The sequence below is a fragment of the Convolutriloba macropyga genome, chromosome 15 (assembly GCF_964194025.1).
Source record: "Convolutriloba macropyga chromosome 15, txConMacr16.3, whole genome shotgun sequence".
Taxonomy (NCBI): domain Eukaryota; kingdom Metazoa; phylum Xenacoelomorpha; order Acoela; family Convolutidae; genus Convolutriloba; species Convolutriloba macropyga.
In genome coordinates, this window is record NC_134482.1 from 43,764,968 (window position 1) to 43,784,624 (window position 19,657).

The 19,657-nt window shown below is 34.5% G+C and overlaps 2 protein-coding genes across 2 annotated transcripts in view; both read right to left on the bottom strand.

Moving 5' to 3' along the window:
* LOC142354467 (DNA replication licensing factor MCM4-like) overlaps positions 1-9,185 on the bottom strand; it is a 29,591-nt gene extending 20,406 nt beyond the window's left edge. Inside the window, exons 1-3 of the mRNA XM_075406769.1 lie at positions 8,992-9,185; positions 2,902-3,116; positions 2,639-2,818 (exon numbers count right to left, since the gene is read on the bottom strand). Of these exons, the coding sequence (XP_075262884.1) occupies positions 2,639-2,818; positions 2,902-3,116; positions 8,992-9,155 (559 nt within the window). The 5' untranslated portion in view covers positions 9,156-9,185. The remainder of the gene's footprint in view (positions 1-2,638; positions 2,819-2,901; positions 3,117-8,991) is intronic.
* Positions 9,186-12,401: 3,216 nt separating this feature from the next.
* LOC142353889 (nuclear exosome regulator NRDE2-like) lies at positions 12,402-16,359 on the bottom strand. The gene has a single exon (XM_075406118.1). The coding sequence runs from the start codon at positions 15,747-15,749 to the stop codon at positions 12,750-12,752; it is 3,000 nt and encodes a 999-aa protein (XP_075262233.1). The 5' UTR covers positions 15,750-16,359; the 3' UTR covers positions 12,402-12,749.
* Between the last annotated feature and the right edge of the window lie 3,298 nt (positions 16,360-19,657).

Sequence of the window (19,657 nt, forward strand, 5' to 3'; positions counted from 1 at the left end):
AGGGCAGGTCATCAATAGAATTAAAGTCGCCTAGAGGGCTAACTTAGAGAAAAACAATACTTAGGAATTACATTAAAAACTTGTTGGAATTTAGAGGCTAAAACCCCGGAACCACCTTAGCTGAATTTCAAATTCAACATTGGCGACCACAGAGGGATTAGTGGATTAGAGAGGGATTAGTGAAAGGGAGAGATGTTAAGATTATTGTTAGTTTTTTAACGAATAAATGAATGGCGTTTCGCATATAGTCTTATTTTGTTTTCTTATACTCTTTTCCTTTTTACACTTTTCAGTGATGAATTAACGTGTTCAAGAATTGATCTGAAAGTTGTCATCAGAGCAAAAGCCTAGATTCCCTGTTTATATCAGGTCATCGACAGATATATTCGGTTAACCGCCCCGAAAAACGATAATGTCCGGGCACGGTTATCCAAAGGGCGAATCTTTGACCGCTTTTGTAATGAACGTTTTAAATAGAGTAGTTTTATCGACCCAGTTTCTTGATTCTAAATTAACTTGCTAATTTACGATTTTCGTTATTGTCAACAGTATTTGTGTTCCCTTTGTTTCAATTTTTCTAAGTTTTTAGGATTATTTGATAGCGTTGGTGTAAACTAAGAGATCGAATAGCGAATTAGAAAAGAGCCAAGATACATTCTCGAGAATACACTTTGATCAGTACCAGCTTTGATTTAGTCAGGAATAAGGTCTCTAGTAAGTTTGCAGTCTTTTATTTGTATGTAAAATGTCTTGGAGTTTCTCCGTAGTTCAGAACACAGCATAGCTACCCTAGAAAATATAGATGGTTTTACAGAGATCACTCCACTAATAGGTAATAATTATTAAGTAACTAGTCGATTCTTAAAGAAGATATATCGCAAATTTGGTATTTTGGTCCGCAAAATTTAGTTTTTTTTCAGTTAGTTCTTCAGTAAAGCAAGTTTGAATCTACTTTTGTGTACGTGAGTACTGTTAGATTTTTTCAAGGTGATTTATTTTCTTTCTTGCACGTTGAAAACATTCAAAGCAATTTTGTGGTGGCTGGTGCGCCACTAACTCTGTTTGCTTCCCAACAGATACATTGATTGTTTCCAGCGAAGACAAGACACAAAGTGGCGATGTGGTTCAACGCAAGGCAGAACAGGTGCTCACCATAGATCTATGACACTATGCTAACCAACATCGTCAGAATCATCTTCAATCAAGAACCAGACACTCACCACTGAAAGGGGGTTCAACGCACTCTTAGGCGCATTTGGAGAGTTCCCAAATGCAAGCTGTGGCCCAATGAGTTGAATCGTTCAGTAGAATTATAATGCACAATGCAACAATGTGGTGTTGAGGAGAGTCTTAGACCTTGATTGGGCAATGCGTTGAAACATTTGGAGTTCTGTAGATTGTTGACCATTAGAAAGACTACAGACACACGGAGAAAACTACCAAAACAACTGTTTTCCAAATGATTCAAACTAAAGTGCAGTATATAGTTTTTGTTTATGTCTAATTCTTGCACTTTATGTTTTTGTAACTATTCGGGAGAATAGTTATGTCCGAGTGGGTGGCGTAGAAAAACAATTTCTATCTTAAGATATCTTAAGAAAATTAGCAATTAAGCAATTAACTTAAATTATAGCAAAGTACTAACCTTGGGTTATTCCTCAGAAGTTTCGAATTAAATTATAATGAAAGAATAATGTCTAAGTAAGTTAAAACTGTATAAGCGGTTTATTGAACAAATATTGATTTTGATTAGTAAAGAGAGTTCTCACCTTGTCTAAACTGATCGGATATAGAATCTTTAATGAAACTTAACATTTCTCAGCTCAAATTAGAGATTACTTACCAAATTCGGGATAAAATTAATACAACCATGTCATTTTTTGGGACTTTTTCGCATAAGATTAGTTTACAAAAAGAAATCGGACTTGATCATATCTCTATTATTTACTATTGCGGAGTAAATATACCGCTTGATTTTTGTAGATTTTCAGAGCTTCTTTTCAATTTAATTTTGTAAATAAGTCTCTCCTTTCTCTTGGTAAGACAGAGTTCGTAGTTAGATTTCGGCTTGTTCTTGATATAATTTTCTCAGTAGGCATAAGTACTAGAAGTTAGCTGGTGTAAGTTATTTTTTTGTAAGTATAGGATTGTGCCCGTTTTTCTTTATAAGTTAGTTAGGGCAGGTCATCAATAGAATTAAAGTCGCCTAGAGGGCTAACTTAGAGAAAAACAATACTTAGGAATTACTTTAAAAACTTGTTGGAATTTAGAGGCTAAAACCCCCGAACCACCTTAGCTGAATTTCAAATTCTACACCTAATCATTGTTAGTTTTATTTTTCATAACACTCTTTAAGGAAAATTTAAACATTACCTTATCACAGCATGAAAACATTACACTTACACTTAACTTGGGTCCCTTAGTTTTTAGGAAAATAATACCAGACTTTAGTAAAATTTTGTTGTGTTGATATTAATTTTTGTGATCAGTATGTTTAATTATTGGGTACAAATTTTAATTTTAAGTTTAAAAAATTATAAAATTTTCAACTTCATCCTCAAAAATCGATCTGATGATTTCTGTTAGATTCCTGATTAACTGTCAAAATAAGACCTAAACAAGCAAACGAACAAATAACCTCCTCTCGTGCTAGTGAGACCCCGATCACTGCTTGGATGGTCGGCAGCGCTGGATCCAACAGCATTTCCTGGCTGAACACCCGCCCCAGAAGTGGACCCGCTAGGAGCATCCGTCATGTCAATCTGCCTTGTGCCTCGTCGAGCACCCAAATCAGCACGCCTTCTTGGAGTCCGATAGTCTGAAAAGGACCAGTTTTCAAACCCCACTTTAGTTTTTAAGAACCATCCCTTACTCTGTTGAAGGGAATCTATTTCAACTCACCCATTGCGCTCGGTTGTTCATTTTCATCATCAGCGTCGGCCATTCCCACCTCTGAAGTCAAACCAGCACCACCCGGAGACGTCTGGTATTGAAGGGGCGAACTGGGCGCCGGTGACGCATTTGACATTAGCGCCATTGACTCGTCTCTCATCTCCGCATCTCGGGTCGAGGACCCGGCGTTGCCCACAGCACTCGGTGGAGACGACTCGTCAACCCTAGTGTGTCAAAGTCGTGGTTATACTAATAACACACTGTCACGAATCTCAAAGAAATTGTCCCAAAAACGCAAAGTGGATGTGTAAATATCATGTAAACTTCGTTATTTGGAAAAGATTGCTTGAAAAGAAGTTTTTTTGAATAGACAACCTAGAGCAAAAATCAGATATTTTTTAGCGTACTCGAAGTATAAAATCACCCGACATTTTTCACTTGAACAGGCATTTCCAATACTTTTTACTGTGATAATTCTTTTCGTACATTACAGACAGCAGATTGCCATAAAACGCAAAATTAATAGAAAATAAACACGACGGCTCACGCGAACTTGTGCGTGTCACGAAAAATTCCAACAGTCCATGGAAAAAAAACTAGAAGTTAACACAATGCATTAAAAAGCTGCAATCAGGAGACAAAATGCGAATACGAAATGCTTTTGTAACAATGACAGACTAAACAGTGGTCAATTCCAAGTTGTGTTGAGATTTTTCTGCACTTTCACGTTTGTTGAAATTAGCTGTTTTGTCCCAAATATTGTTAAGGTGCGTTGTAAGTTTTTTTGATATAAAACTATAGGAGCTGAGTAGTTCGTTTCGCTTGATTGTCTTCTTTTTTCCTATTCATTTAAAAGAATTAAACAATTTTTTAAATCAGATTTGAACTGCTTTTGGATCAAATTTCCTAATATTGAAATCCAAACATTGGGATCAAATTGGCTGAAAATTTTGCGCTAAATTTGTTGTTGTGCACAACTTTTCTTCAATGCGTCTTATTTTCCGCATTTCTATGCCATGAAGGCCACACAAAGCAACAAATCTAGTAAGCTTGCTGCTTACAAGTCAAATTCTCCAAATTGAAGCTTTTCCTGGCTTTAGATGCTCTTTTCTTACTTCTTGTTTTCTTCTAGAGTACTCTTCCGCTTTTTTGGTTGTAGGAAGAAGGTAGCTCATTTAAAGGTCCTTTAAAAATAATGATCTTACAACTTTTCTAATATTACAGTAATTGCAACATACATCAATCTTTCATTTTTGGGACTTTCCTCTTATCATATTCAACTTTCTTCTGAAATTCATTTTTAGCCTTGATTGCATTTTAAAAAATTTTTTTGTTGCATTTGTAGATAATTTCATTTACTGATTGCTTATTGAATTCCTATCTTCAACTTAATTGGCTGTAATCGGGATTACCGGCAAAACATTTGGTGAGACAATTTATTTAATTTGTAATTTTTGACAGTTTCACATTATTTTTTATTGGAATCAAAACATGCGTCAAAAATATTGAAAATGAAAACCGACCGAAAAGGTTTGGCCTCCTAATCTTCAACAACCCAATGTTTACCTGAAATTCAAGCCCCCTAGCAGCAGATCTATCACTTTCAAGAAAACTGACGCCAGCATAATGATTCCATTGCAGCCCTGGGCTTCGATCATTTATCCCGTCTCAAAAGCACAGCGACATCGCAAAAATACGTAAACACAACTCTCGAAAAAAAACCATTAAAAAAGAGAAGTCCAGAGGGAAAACAACTGATGCGAACAAGTGATCAAAACCATCGCAAAGTCCAATTTCCAAAACATACCCTGTATACTGAGGGAAAATAGCCGCCATTGATTTCCAAAGCCCCGATAGGGACTGAAGGAACAGAAAAAAAAAGAAAACCGATTGATGTAAACGTTTTTAAAGTATTTTAAAACTATTTTGATTTAATTTTGTAATTCCTTTTACTTAATGAGAAGATACAGGGGATAGTATCAATAGCATTAAGCATCAGAGATGGTATCTAAGACTTATAAGAGCAAAATTCAAGTAGCGGACAACTAAAATGGGCTTTATCGGTTTATCCCGCTTCTATTTCGATTTTGTTTTTCGGTACTGATTCTGTTCCTATTAGAATGCTTTGCTTAGTAACCAATGTTTAAAAGCACTTCGACTAGAATGAGCGAAGAATGAAAATAGCCTAGAAAATTCAAAAAGTTTTCAAGCAAAATCGACAAAACGATGTCGAAAAAGCGGCAAAATGAGGTAAAGCGAAACAAATTTTTGTTCGACGAAGTAAAAAAAACATAACAGGACACGTCCTGAAATACAATTAAAAGAATTGAATGAAAAACTTAGAAGTACTTTAACTGACCAGCAGATCAATTTAACAAAGCAAGCGAAAACACAAACAAACAAACGAAAATTGAGAAACTAAAACAATCAAACAAACTAAACAAAATTATACTCATTGCTCAAAACTCTTGAAGCATTCACCCCTTCGGCGAAAATTGATCCCTTTAAATATATCTATTTCAAAAATAAGTTCAAGACCAATTTTTGTTTCTGAAAACGATCCAGTATTATATCTGCCAGACCTGAAAAAATAATTGGCCCTTGAAGATTGATAAACTGCAAAATGACCAAAAAATTTAAAAATGAAATCAGGTGCAAATTTTAAAGAAATATTTCTGCAAATTGTGATATTAATATCATCAGAATCATAAGGTTAAATTGTTGCAAACAAATTAATTGAAACTAACAACCATGCAGTAATTTTATCAAACCGTGGAATAGGTTTTCCGAAACTTGAGAATGGACAAACATCAAAAATTGACAAAAAATTTAGAAAACCTTAAAAAAGCTGCACATTTTATCAAAAAAATGCCAAAACACGACATTAAAATGTTGAAAACTAATCCATTGTTACTGGCTCCAATGTTACTGGCAACTATTCAGTGCTCTGCTATCAAACCTCGAAGGAGATTCCCTTGCCTCTGATCTTGGAAAACTAAAATAATGTTAAAAATTTTTTAAAAAAGCTTAAAAAAATAGCAAAAATTAGCATCATTTTGCGTGTTTGTAGTACAAAAAGATAGAGATCATAAAGTGGTCATAACAAGTATTTTTGTCTCGCAAAAGCACTTCATTTACTTTTAAAAACTTCAGAACTTCAGCCTAAGACTAATCGAACATAAATCACAAAAAAAAACGAAAAATTGCACCATTTTGAGCCAAAACTCCGAAAAATGACCTTTTAACCTTAAATTAGGGCCATCCAAGCAGCTGCACCACTCTAAGCACTTGAATGACTACTAAAACCGAGTTGAGTCCTCTAATGAAACTTAATGCCCGCTGGGATTTTCCCGTTTATCTCGTTTTGGAAGATCAAAGTCATTGAAAAATGTGTAAACACATCTTAAGACAAAGCGCCCCAATACAATTCCAATTCTTTGAAATGCAAAAACGTAGGAGTGCAAAAACAGCCTACTGAGAAGATTAGGGCGACTATTAATAAACATTAAACGCAATAAAAAACAATACTTTCTGTGCATTAAAATCTGTAACTATTAAAAACAATTTATTTTATAATTAATTTTAAACTAGCAGGCCCGCAAAACCATAACCAGAAAATCATTTACACGAATAAAAGTTTTAATAGAAGTAAAGGTTTCTGTTGCCCACCAACTTGGGCTAGAACCCATGCCCCTCGTTTAACAGCCATGGGTCTCACAACTTAAACTATCTATGTGTATTGCACTTGTCTTTTGCTCTTTCTACAGCAAATTTCTGGATAATGGCGTTTGTGATTTGCTTGTTTTTGCTATACCACAAGCTTAATCAGCGCATATTAGGAGCTTAAAAAGGCTAGTAAAGCGCGTCTCAAAACGCATTTATTACGCTAGGTTGCCTGATTAAGGACCCCTAAAACATGTTACGTTAGCAGGGCTGTTGACCATTGTGCTCAACTGCAACCGAAATTTACTATAAACAGGAATATAAGACAAAACGACAAAAACTACTTACAACTTAGTTTCATAGCAATTTTAGCAATTTCATAGCAGTTTCTTAGCAATGAGATCATTTGAGATCAAGGAAAAAATCAGAAAGGAAAGCATGAAAAACTTAGTTCAAAGCAAGGAATTTTCTAGAATAGCGCAGAACCAGTACGGTTAAAAATTTGCAAAAAACAAGTTTACAATAGGAACTTCAAACTTAGTTCGGTAGCAATTAATAAACACGTAGTACCCAGGACAGTAAATCCTCGCTCTTGGCGAGCATACTTTCAAGCCCTCTTAGCCTCGTGGTAACTGCACCTGACTAACAGTCTTTTGTCTCAGGTTCGGTTCTCACCCATCTACTTTGAGCCTTTTAGGTCATTGAACTCTCTCGATATGTTTGTTCGCTTAACCATGCTGCTCAATGCGGCTTAAACATGCGCTTCAAGAGGCCCCTTAAACATGCAAAAATTTTGTCCGAGTTTAGAGCTCACGTGTTTAATATATAGGATGAAAAAATCTTCCCGGTGAAAGATTTCCTTTAACAAAATGCTGATAAACAAAGTTTTTGAAAAGTAAATAGCAAAAAAGGAAAGCACTTCTAACAAGAATCTGTAACATCATCAATTTTATATATAATCAAAACAAACTTTTTGCCAGAAGTCACAAATTAAAGCAACTGCAACCTATCCCAGCCATTTGTTGACCACTTGGATGAGAGAGCGACAAATTTTGACAAAAATTGATTAAAAAACAAACTAACATTAAAATTGTTACTCTTTGAGGTGTTAAGATATCAAAACCAGTAAAGAAAAATCTAGAAAAGTAGAGAAAGAGCCGCTCTGAGAAATCTGACAATCCAAATTAAAAAATGAAAATTTCACTGAAATTAGGTTTTTCGAATATTATGACACCAAAACTAAATTTCTCTAGCTGCAGGCTACAAAAAATTCAAATTACAATTCGACAGAAAACAAAATTGTTGAATAACAAACATCAGCAAAAACTGTCAGAAAAATGAAAACAAAATCGCAGCAAGTTTAGGTTTTTAATGCTTTCAAAACAATTATTGCGTTGATGCAATAATTTACTAACTAATTTAAAAAATAACTACAAAATTAAAAAAAGTATCCCAAAACCTCTTAAAAATCAAGAATTACAAGATCTGCGACAGACCTCCGATAACATCCAATTTTCAAAAGAAAATTGTTCGTAGTGGTGTGCCTTTGTGCGTGTTTGCGTGCCTGTGTATGTATGTATGTGTGAGACAGATCAGAGGGGTTAAATTTTTGTCTTTCTAGCTTTTCTTTTGGTATTTGAATTCTACACATGAGCTTTCTAATTTACCACTCCTATTTTCTAACATGCGAAAAGTTTGCGAGTTTTGCGATAATCTAGCTGGTTTAAAACTGCCCAGCTAAAATAACCCAAAGAATGTGTAGATTTGACATTTTAAAAGAACAAAAAATTTCAAATTTCAGTCAAACTATTTCTGCGAAATTATGTTCATCCTAAATTCCATTATCATGCATGCACCTACACTGTTGTACTAAAAAATACGTACACAAGTAGCTTTTTGAAAAGTGCCGGCAACATTAAATTAAAGAACATGTTGAGTTCTTCAAATCAGATAATCTCTAGAAAACAGTTCAGCTATTTTCTGATCACACCGTGAAGACGAGATTAAAATATTTTAAATCTTTGCAACTTGACTGAAAGTAGCATTTTGGTACCACAATGTATCTATCATTACAATTGTCTATTACTTCTCAGGTGACCCGACAATACATAAAAACAGTAAAAATGAGGCAGTAGATCGAACATACTTCGTTCTTAATGTCTCAAATTAAGCGCTATTTGCAAGCTTCAACATGAAAATATTGCATTTGGCCCTGCCTCAGCGGCCGGCGGGATTTGAAATGAAACTATAACAAATATCCAAAACTTTTATACGATGTATTACATGCGATTTTTTAAACATGATTGGCTAAAATGCAACTTGAATAATTTAATTTTTGATCTGTCTCATTTTTTGCTAATTTTTGCTCTATTGTCTTTCAATCTTGTCCTAGCACCTACTCCTTGCCCAATAAATGAGGAATTAAATTTCTCGCACCTTGGCAATGCCGGCGATGAGGAGGGGACATCGGCTTCACTACCCGCAGCTGAAGCCAGACGCCGGCTGCTTCTCAAGGGAGTTGTAGGCTGAGACGGAGTTTTACTAGGCGTAGTGTTTTTGCTTCCTGCCTTCGAACCCTTCTTGCTACCTCTACCAGACATGTTTCAATTCAATATCTGAAAAGATGCTACATGATAGAGTTTTATCATTACAACTTAACCTTAGAGAAACTTGAAATGACCCGTGTTGCAAACAAATTGAGAAAATAATTTTACGCAACTCTTTGAAAAACCTAGCTATCTGATCAAAGGATTGCGACTTCTTATTTAATATTAAACAAAAAATTCGACGAGAACCTCGGATGAATTGAAGTGAAAAATAAGATTCCAATTGCCCGCATGCGATCTATCTAGTTCAACAGATAAAAAGTAGTAATCACGATACAGTTAAGAACTTAAGAAGCTTGAAAAAGTGATCGCAAGGATGGCCGATGGACATAACACAGAAGGACACTTTCAATCCAAAGTCTAAACATTAATAAAAAAACCTAAATTGACCAGAAATGGGCATTGAGATTTCTTAATTCTGTTTAAAAAGTACACTACAAATTATAAGAAGGATAGCAAAAACCTCCAAATGGCTACCTCTCTTAAAAACGCAACAATAAGATTTTTTTAATACCGTTAATAAAAAAAGGTACGAAAGATTTACTGCCGTAAAACAACCAGTTTTTCTCCCCCTTTACCGATTTAGTATGGTTAAAATCTCTAATCAGATTTAATTTCTAGCGGACCGAGAAAACCTAAACACGTGAACAGATCAAAATCTTGAAAACCTTAAACAGATTGAAACCAAATTTCGGAAACGACTAAGGAGAAATGATCACACCACGCACACAAATTTGAAAATTGAGAAGGTTGGTATTAGATTGTACATAATTCTCTTGATTGTTGGTTGAAAACCAAAATGCGCGATGAAAAACGTTTCGTGCACCAAAACTCGTATAAAACTTTGTCACTTTTAATACAAAATAAATAGTGGCAATAATACAGCTGAAAAAATAAAGTCACGAGATAAATAACGAGATAAAGGATGACAAGTATATAAAACACAAAATAACCAATCCAGTTGAATGAAATAACAAAAAACTAAAGTTGCTTTGAAAATTCCGTACCTCAAAAACGCTCCTCTGTTTCTAACGCCAACTATACCTGCTCTCAATGAAAAGAAACATCAGGAAAACAAAAAAGAATGATCCAAACACCTTTTCCACCTTTGGCATTCATTTTGGCACCCATCAAAATTATCCACACTCTTATTATACCAAAAATCCCCCCAATAATACTGTTCCAGTCTTTAAAAAAAGGACAAAATACAATTCACAACACCCTTTCAATGGTAAACAAAAACAAGACAAGTCTCGAAACAATATCCAGTAAAAATTGAATACAAAACCTGGCTGAAAAACTTAGTAGGGTGCATCCCCTGCTATAAAAAAAAACAGGATATTTCTAGATAGACAGATAAACTGAATTTAAAATTTCAAGTGGACCAACAGAAAACAAAAAATCGTCTATCAATTGTGGTGCAACGGTTAGGACCTGCGGGAAGTTTCTGCCGAGGAATGAACAAAAAACTACCATCAAATGGATTTCAAAACGAGAAAACATAACAAAATTGGAATCCCATCAAAAAACAATAATTTTTTGCTTTAAAATTAAATTTAGTGTTCATTATAGGGTAGAATATAGGTAATGCGAAGAATTATAAATTATGCAACTTGCAGACAGATTGCCAAATCTTCTTTAAATTGAAGAAAACGACCGAGTAATGTCGGACAAATTGCTCTCGATCAAAGGTGGCTCAATTTTGTAGCCTGAATAAACCATGTACGCCAGTAGAGGATCAGCAGCATTCCTACGGCGCTTTAAATGATAGTTAGAGCAACTAAAATTTAAAGTGATAAAAATGAAACTGTTACGCACTGACTTTTAGTGTCTTTCTTGTGGAGTTATTGAGGTTAATATTTGAGGTAAATAATGTAAATAATTGTCATTTTACAAGGACTTATTTAGATGTTTCACGGTGCGATTTTTAGAGGATATATTTTGATTAAAATTAGCTAGTAATAGCCTTTTATTGGGCGGTTCGGATGCGTGATATATCCACTAATTTTCCTTGTATTTCAAAGCTTTACTCGTTCGCAATTTAGCTCTAATGAAGCCTGATTTAACTTAGTATTTTATAAAGATTTTTTCAGTTCAATCTTTAATTATTTCAGCAAGAATTAATCAACAATTATCAAAAAGAAGTTTTCAAGTTCTATTAAGTTTTAAGAGATATTGATCAACTGATTGTCAGGCTGGTTCTGCGGTGTTCTGGTGATCGTCGTTCCGCAGGGCTGTACCTTGAGCTGTATTGGTCCTTCGCAAATATTTACTGATCTACAAGTTGGGCAATTTCCGGCTTTTGTACGTCTCTTGATGTTTGTTAAGTACATATACAAGTTCCGTATTAGCACCTACTTTATCAAAATAATTACTTCACCAAGTACATAGTTTCTCATGAAGTTATTTACCAATTATGCGAATTCATCGTCAGAGAACTCAAAAAGGTAAATATTGAGGCTTTTAGGCACTTAATATGTTTATCAGTCAACTGTCAATCTGCGGTTGTTTTTAATAAACATAAACAAATTAGGGGTTACAGGCCTAGATGGAAACACTAGCTATATATGGCCTTGTGATCTATCTGAATATGAACTAAATTATAGCACTTATTTATGGATATTTAAAGGAAGATCATCACGTTACTATGAGGGACTAAATAGGGGCGTGAAAAAAATTTATTTCGGAACTCTTTCCATTCAACTTTTATCAACAAACTGCCGACATTCCAGATCAGCTGTTCAAAAAACTGAATGGCAGCGTAAGTTAAATTTATGAATACAAAAGTAAAGCGTGACCAAAGTAGTTCGAAAAACACGATCAAGCAAATATTTTGCATGAAAGACATACGACTACAAATATAACGTCCGGCAAATTGCTCTCAGACGACAGGCGAGCAGTTAGCTTTGGTAGTAGCCAGATGCGGCTTACGGATGCTAGCATTAGACAGGAGAGGGGGGAGTGGACGAGGGGCGGGGGGTCCAAAGCCAGGTGAAGGAGGGTGGATGGGAAAGTGTCAAACTTTTAATATCAAGAACCGCGCTGCACACAAATTTTCTCTTCAAAACAGTTTGGTGACTAGCATACTTAGAGACTACTAAGGCGAAAAACGTCAGACGAAAAATCGGTCGAGCTATAAATTGCGTAAAAAATACCACAAGACTTATATAATTGCTACAAACTTCATTTGAGAGCAATTACTAACTGATTCAAATTTCGCGCGAGAGCAATTTAAAAAAGTTTTCAAATAAATAAATTAAATAAATTCAAATTATCAGCAGTGTCAAAATTGCTGGTTTTATGATTATCACCAAAAACAGCAGAACGAACGAAACTTGATTATAAACCAGTAATTGACATTTATTTGGCGATGAAATTTAGCGTCTTACAATTATTTTTTTAAACAAGTAAATTGAAAATATAACCCAGGGGTTAAATATTACAAGTTTAAAATTATATAAACAAAACTAAGCTTTCAACCACAAAACAATATCATATATAATCATTACAATTTTCGAGAGTATAAATATACTTTAGTTCTTGAATCATACTTTAATCAATACTTTAAAAATACTCTTTAACTCACGGTTAACAAATTTCGTTTAGAAACAGTTCAACTTCCTCAATAGGACTCCGCACTCTTATCTTCCGCTCAATCATAGTTTTCAGGCACCTTTCAAGCTGTTCAGGAAAAAAGGGAACAAAAGACATGAACAGATCTTTGTTCATAGGCAAATTGTTAACCGCTGTTTGAAAAATATCGTGAACTTCCTGCTGATTTTTGGAATGATGCAGAGCTATGTCTAGTAGTTTATTCCATGCAAATGAACTATTGGGAAAAAATCGCAAGGTTCGTTCAAAAAGTGACTTGACTCGAAAAATATTGGATCCGATTTTTGACGAAATCAATTCTTCGCATTGATAAGCAACGCAAAATAGATAGATTTTCTCAACCGAATTATTATTGGCCTTCATGATTTTATCATCAATACATCGCCTCACCTTTGAAATGGTAAATTGCGTACAATTTAACAGGCATAGACAATTAAATGCACTGAAACTCGTAAATTTTTCAATAAAATACTTCAGAAATTCATTCGCTTTTTTCAAATTTAAAAAAGAAAGTTTAAACAGCCGGTAGATTGCTGTGCTTAAATAACCCGCGCATTCATTTTTTGTCTTTTCATGTTCAAGTTGCGAGCACAAATCGGCTAAATTTCGAATTTCGAATCCCGTGCCGTTTTTTGATTCAATCGCTGTCGAAAGATTTTGAGCTAAAGAGAACTTAAACGTAATGGAGTCTGGCTTTCTAAATTTGTTCAGCCGGTCGAGCGACGAAAATATCCAATTGAAAAGGTCTAAGTCGTATTTCAAATCGAAATCGCAAAGTCCAAACGAAAAAATGGCGCAATCTAATTTGAATTCGGTAATGACATCATTTTCGGCGACTGTTTTTGGCTCAATCATTTTCGACAAACTAAGAACTGTCTTTTTAATTACCAGAAAATTTCCACAAATCGCTTCAATAAACAACAAACATTTCCAAATTTTTAAGTTATTCGAATTACCGCTAATTTGCAGTAGGTTTTTCAGCTCCTTTTTAAGCGCAGCTCTAATATTAGCATTGTGTTTCGCTTTCATTTTTGCAACGAAGAGATAAAATTCTAAGAAGTTCGAACTAGTTGTGGCCATTTTGAAAGCCAGTTCTTCTATTGACGTCAGAATCTTCGACAAATTTGGAGCGTAGTCAAACTCAAAGCGGATATGACTTAAATGTTCTTTGAATAAATGCTCGTTCATTCGATATTTAGCTTCGCCCAGACAAAAGGGCAGGTTATGTTTTTGGGACACAGTAACCAAAAACAGGTAAATCTGTTCTAGAAAAAACGGCTTTTCGGTTTCCGAAAAAGGATACAAAAATTTTTTCACAAAGTCAAACCCAACAACTCTTTCTGGGTCTTCGCAGTCTGTAAAATCGTTACCGCCTTCGGAAGAGAATTCGACTTTTTGTAATCGATAGGGATAAACATTGTTGACTGTTCTGAACCTTTCTAAGGCTAGCCAGTTTTTCCACACCGGCATATCTGGTTTCAGGAATTTTTCAATATCCGGTAAATCTTCCTCGGATTTAGCGGAAGTTTTATCGTTAATTTGTGACGTCTGGAATTCTGGCCACGAAATGTAATTCGTCTCTCCAAAGTTTGGAACAGCCGAGTTGAAATATAACTGAAAAGATTCAACTTTGCTATTGTACAGATCATTATCCTCAATACTTCTATCGGATTTTTCGTCAAATTGGCTCAAGTTAAACTCGACCAGGCTTTGAATTAAACACAAACATCTTTCCGAATGTCCAGAATCGAACAAGAAATACAACAGCTTCAAAAAGATCAACAAAACATCTTCTGAACTTTCTGCGTCTAAACTATGTGACACAAAAGTACCAATTTTCATACCGATAAGATAACGAAAACATGTGTAAAACGACGCTAGCACAGTATCAACATCGCTTTTCGAGTTGAAAATCAGGAAATGAAAAAACTGATTCCATGCTTTTAAGTTGTTCGGATTTGCGATCAAAAATGTTTTCCATTCCTGTTTAATTTCGTCAACATTTGCAGTGATATAATGGAGTAATGACAGTCTTTTCAAAGCTAATTCGCGATTTCCGGGTAAACTTTTCAGGGCTTTTTCTATAACTGCAATTTCTCTTTCGGCAATATTTTGTTGATTAAGAGCGCTCTCGTTCAACCTGCTTAGCTTAAGTTCCCTTTGAGAAAACTGAACTTCGATTTCGCTTTGAATATCACACAAAGCAAGCCATGATTTCAGATCTTTGCTATTATGAGTAACGGCCATGTTTAACTCCTGAAGTTTTCTCGTAAGCTCAGAAGAATAATTATGAATTTCTGGGGTCTTTGGATCGATTTCTTTCGAATAATCAAGAGGTTTATCTATTGCAATGTCTTGACTTTTTAAAGCAAAATTGATCGCATTCGAAGACTGCTTCAGTAATTTGCTACGATAATATCGAACAAAGTTGACTTTAGTTGAATCCTTACTAAATCTTTTTGATTTGCCGATTAAGCATCTGTTTTTAAACGGTTGATTATAAATTGGAACATCAGCGAAATACATGCACGATAATCCAATATTGCTTCGATCGCCCGATTTTAACTCCTGAAATAATTCCGTTTCTTCATCAAATTTTCTTCTAATATTCAACGAATCTTTAGTCTTCACTTGCTTGTGGTTTTCGGGTTTCAAACGTTTCTTTGAAATTTTTGCTGCTTCCGAAACTGCGAGTAAATTATTTCGATTTGAGCTAGCATTCTTGGATAGCAAAAATTTTCTTGCAAATGGATTTCGTGACGTTGATTTATTCTTAATAATCGGGTGGTGAAATTTGCTGTGTTGCAATACATTAGTATTTTCATGACGCTCCAATGAAACCGGATTATTGCGCGAATGTTCTGGTAATTTGAGTCTGCCATCTAAATCTAAGTCCGGAAACGAAGACAAAATCTCCTGCTCGGATTCGACAGACTGAATATTTTCCTCCTTGGTTGCACTGTATGCTTTAAACATTTGACCTGAATTGCGTAAACTAATTACTTTGTTGGCAACAGAATCCCACAAACAACGAAATAATTGCTCGTGACCGCATCAACACTCAAGAAATGAAGCAAGTTTTCACTCTTTAAAGTTTTCTATACAGAAACATCAAGGATCCAAGATAAACAGGATCCAAGAATTAAACGCCTTCACTGGATCTATAAGTTTTGACACTAACTTTTGAGTAGATGGCATTTATTCGGCAAATCAATATCGTCATCAAATTGTGACCGACGCACCAGCAACAAAATTAAAAGTGAAAGTTAAAAACTATTTTTGTATGTAAAAATTGACTAATGTACTGGGTAGAGTTGAGGCAAGTCGGAGCCCAGTTGAAACGAAGCCCGGCAATATCAAGGAGATATTAAAAGCAGTTCTCAAACTATTTTAGACAATATATCCAAAAATCAAAACGGAGAATTCTGAAAATTTTCTGTATCAAAAATGCATGGCAACCTGTGCTAAATCAAGATTGTTACAAAATCATGAGATTCAACAACGCTTTCAAAGCAAATAATTTATTACAATTGTTTAAATTCCATCAAAGAAGAACCAAATGTGATCAAAATACAACTAAAGCGCCGGTAAGAAAACAGACTGAGTTATAGCGACGTGATTATTTAAAATTCGCCGAGTGACAATATAGAGAAAAATTTATTGCCAAAATACTAATAGTTCTTTAGAAGATAATAGAAGAGTAGTCACATTTGTTGATTTCCAAAAAATTGCGCCAATATACGTCTTCAGTGCCACTTAAAACTCGAAACGAGGCTATTTCTAGCTTTATCAACTATGCTATGCCAAAAAAGCACGTTAAGTTGACAGGTATTATGCTTGTTAAGTTGATTGCAGCAGCACAGCCAATCTCAAATTTGCTTAAGAGTATTTTTCTTCACTCCAAGATTGGATGTGGTTTCACTTGGCTGAAGTAAAGGGGGGAAAATTTTCCCACTATCTCTTTATTCTTTTCCTAGAGTAGTTCTCGAACAGTACTCAAAACCGTTGAAGATATGTATCATTTTGTTAAAGTACTGCCAAACTATAAATATATTCACGGCATGCACGGTTTATGAAGCTGTTGGTTTACCGCTTCACACCCGAACGCACTTTTTGTCACTTATTTGTGAAAATTGCGTATACAATTGACTAAATTTAGTGATTGATAAACTTCAGTGTCCTATTTAATATTTGCCTCTAATAATACATCTGAAGTGAAGAGGAAATTATAGCTTTATTATACAAAAAACAGAAAACATAAGTAATGAACAATGGTCCAACAGTTATACAAAAAGCACCGAATACTTTCAATATTCCAGAGCCCCATTTAGAGATGCCTTCTAATAAACTCTTAAATCAATCTTTATTGCAAATCTTAATAAATATAGGGCTCAAACTCTTAGGCTGACGGCATTGCAAACATTTTAAGCAATAGCGAGCCCAAAACTAATGGAACACACAGCCTGCTACAATTCACTGAAACAATAGCACAACAATTTCACCGTGTTGACCAAAATGGTACTACTTAATCAAATTGTGTTTTGGCCAATCAGATTGAAGCGCTCACTTACAATATAGCGCATTACATGTTCGGTCGTGGAATTTTGTTCGGTATTCATTAACATAAATTAAGATGCTAAGGTAACGCAGCCAATCGACAAACGTCAACACAGTCCATGCCCCAAAATCGTAAAAACTCAAAAACAAACAATTTGAAGATTTGTTTCCAAGATCTAATGTTTTAAGAATCACCATTATTAATATCAATTTAGGAAAGTATCAACTCTACTTTTCTTTGACCTGAGTACGAAATACAACAACCCTGTGGGAATTAATAACTAAAAAAGAAAAAGGAGGCCAAAACCAACGAAATGGCAAAAATCAATTTGGCAAAAAATGTTTTTGAAAGACAGTGGCCTCAAGGTAAGAAAAACCAAATAACTACATACCAAATTCATCAACCGCAGCATACCATAAAACCTATTACGAAGTCGTAAAATACCCATTAGCAGTTGCAACGGCAGAAAATGAGACACTACAACTACAAAAAGAAGGCAAGATTCAAAAATTAACCTGATTATTTCGAGAAAACTATACCTCAGTCAATGCAAATGTTAGCTAATAAATTTGGAGCTAAAAATTTGACCAAACATACAGAGCACTAGAAGCCAAGCAGAAATGTTATAGTTGAGACTAAGCGATAAGACCATAAGAAAACAACAAAAACATGCAAGACGAAAATATGAAAGAATCAGTTTTTTTTTCAGAAAGTGTCAAAATAACGCTAATACTTTTTGAAAGCAAACGGTGAAAAAAATACAGAAATCAAAAGCTACGATGTGATACAACTAATTCGATTAAAGTTATCTTCATTAGAAACCATAAGACCTGTTATTAACAAGACTAAAAGATAGGTCAACAAGAAACTCAAAAATTTGCAAAATCAAAAATTCAATAAAAAATTGTTCAAAAAATTAATATCAAAGTCATAGCAAGCATTACCGTTGAACGAAAACAGATCGCTCAACAAAACCCTAATTAACACCCTATGAGGGTTGTCCCTAATGAGATTGAATAATAACACAACAAAAGTACAACAAATAGCAAAACTCACAGAAAATTTTTGACAAAAAGTAGTGTCAAAGTCATGAAAAGAAGTAGCCGTTAACTCGAACCAATAGTTATGTTAATTTATGCCTCATTAGCAAGCAATCTGACTTGCCAGCAATGACACTAAGTAAAAAGACAACGAAAGATAATAAAAACGAGGAAAAATCAAATATTCAGTAATATCTTATGACAAATTGTGTCAAAGTGATGACAAGCATTAGCTGCCATTTCAAGAATTCAATTGCAAAAGGAGCAAAAAGAACAAATGTGTATTCAATTAAAAGCATTCAAGAGAAAATTGGAAACAAAATGATGCACGTGAAAATCCCTTTTCAAAAACCAAAAATTTGTTCAAAGACCAATTTCTCACTCCACTTTGAAGGTATTTTGAACAAAAATCACGCCTCAAACCTACTCGACTTTTCTTTTACTATTTCAGAAAGACTGAAATCACCACTCGCTGACGTGAAAAAGCGAAAAAGGACAGCACACCAACAAAATCCAAATAGCTTAGGTTTTAATATAGCAGGACAAGTTCCGATCAACAATTCGAAGGCTTTTTATTGACTAAACAAAACCACTAGACAGTGAAGAGAAATGAATAGGAATGTTTTTCCGGTAAAATTTTTTAGTCAAATATAGGCATGCGAACAAAAAAACCATTAACGAGAACGCCATTTTTGTTCATACACCTTTTTCTTATTTAAAGCCAGTCACTTTTTTGGTTGGACAAATTCCTGTTTCGGCATAATTAAAATCACTACCCCAATTTGACTTCAAAAAATCGAAAATGTGAACAACAAAAAACTGCAGGAATTTCTTAAAGAGTTGAATTAACTAATTACATTGACCTGAAAATCGAAATTTTTACAGGAACATAAAACTATGACAGTCAACAAAGCACATGATCTTATATGCGCGCTAAAAACACGTAACCACAAATTAAAATCCTTAAATAAATATAAAACCTTTTGAAAACAAATGTCTACGTCAGTGAGAGCGATAGCCAAAACGTGCACCAATTAGGTTGACGACTGTAAAGACAATGAGAACTTTCATTTTCGAGATTAAGCGACAAGACTACGAAAACAACAAGACGGTCAGTCAAGACTCAAAAATAAAAAGCTGGAAAGAAAGTTTAAACTTAAAATACCCTACGCTATGATTTCAAGTCCTTAATAAGATTCATGTCACCTTCATTAACAACTGATGAAAATTGTCATCAATAGGGCTATGTTATTAGACAAAAACTAAATTTAAAAAAGGTTTAAAAA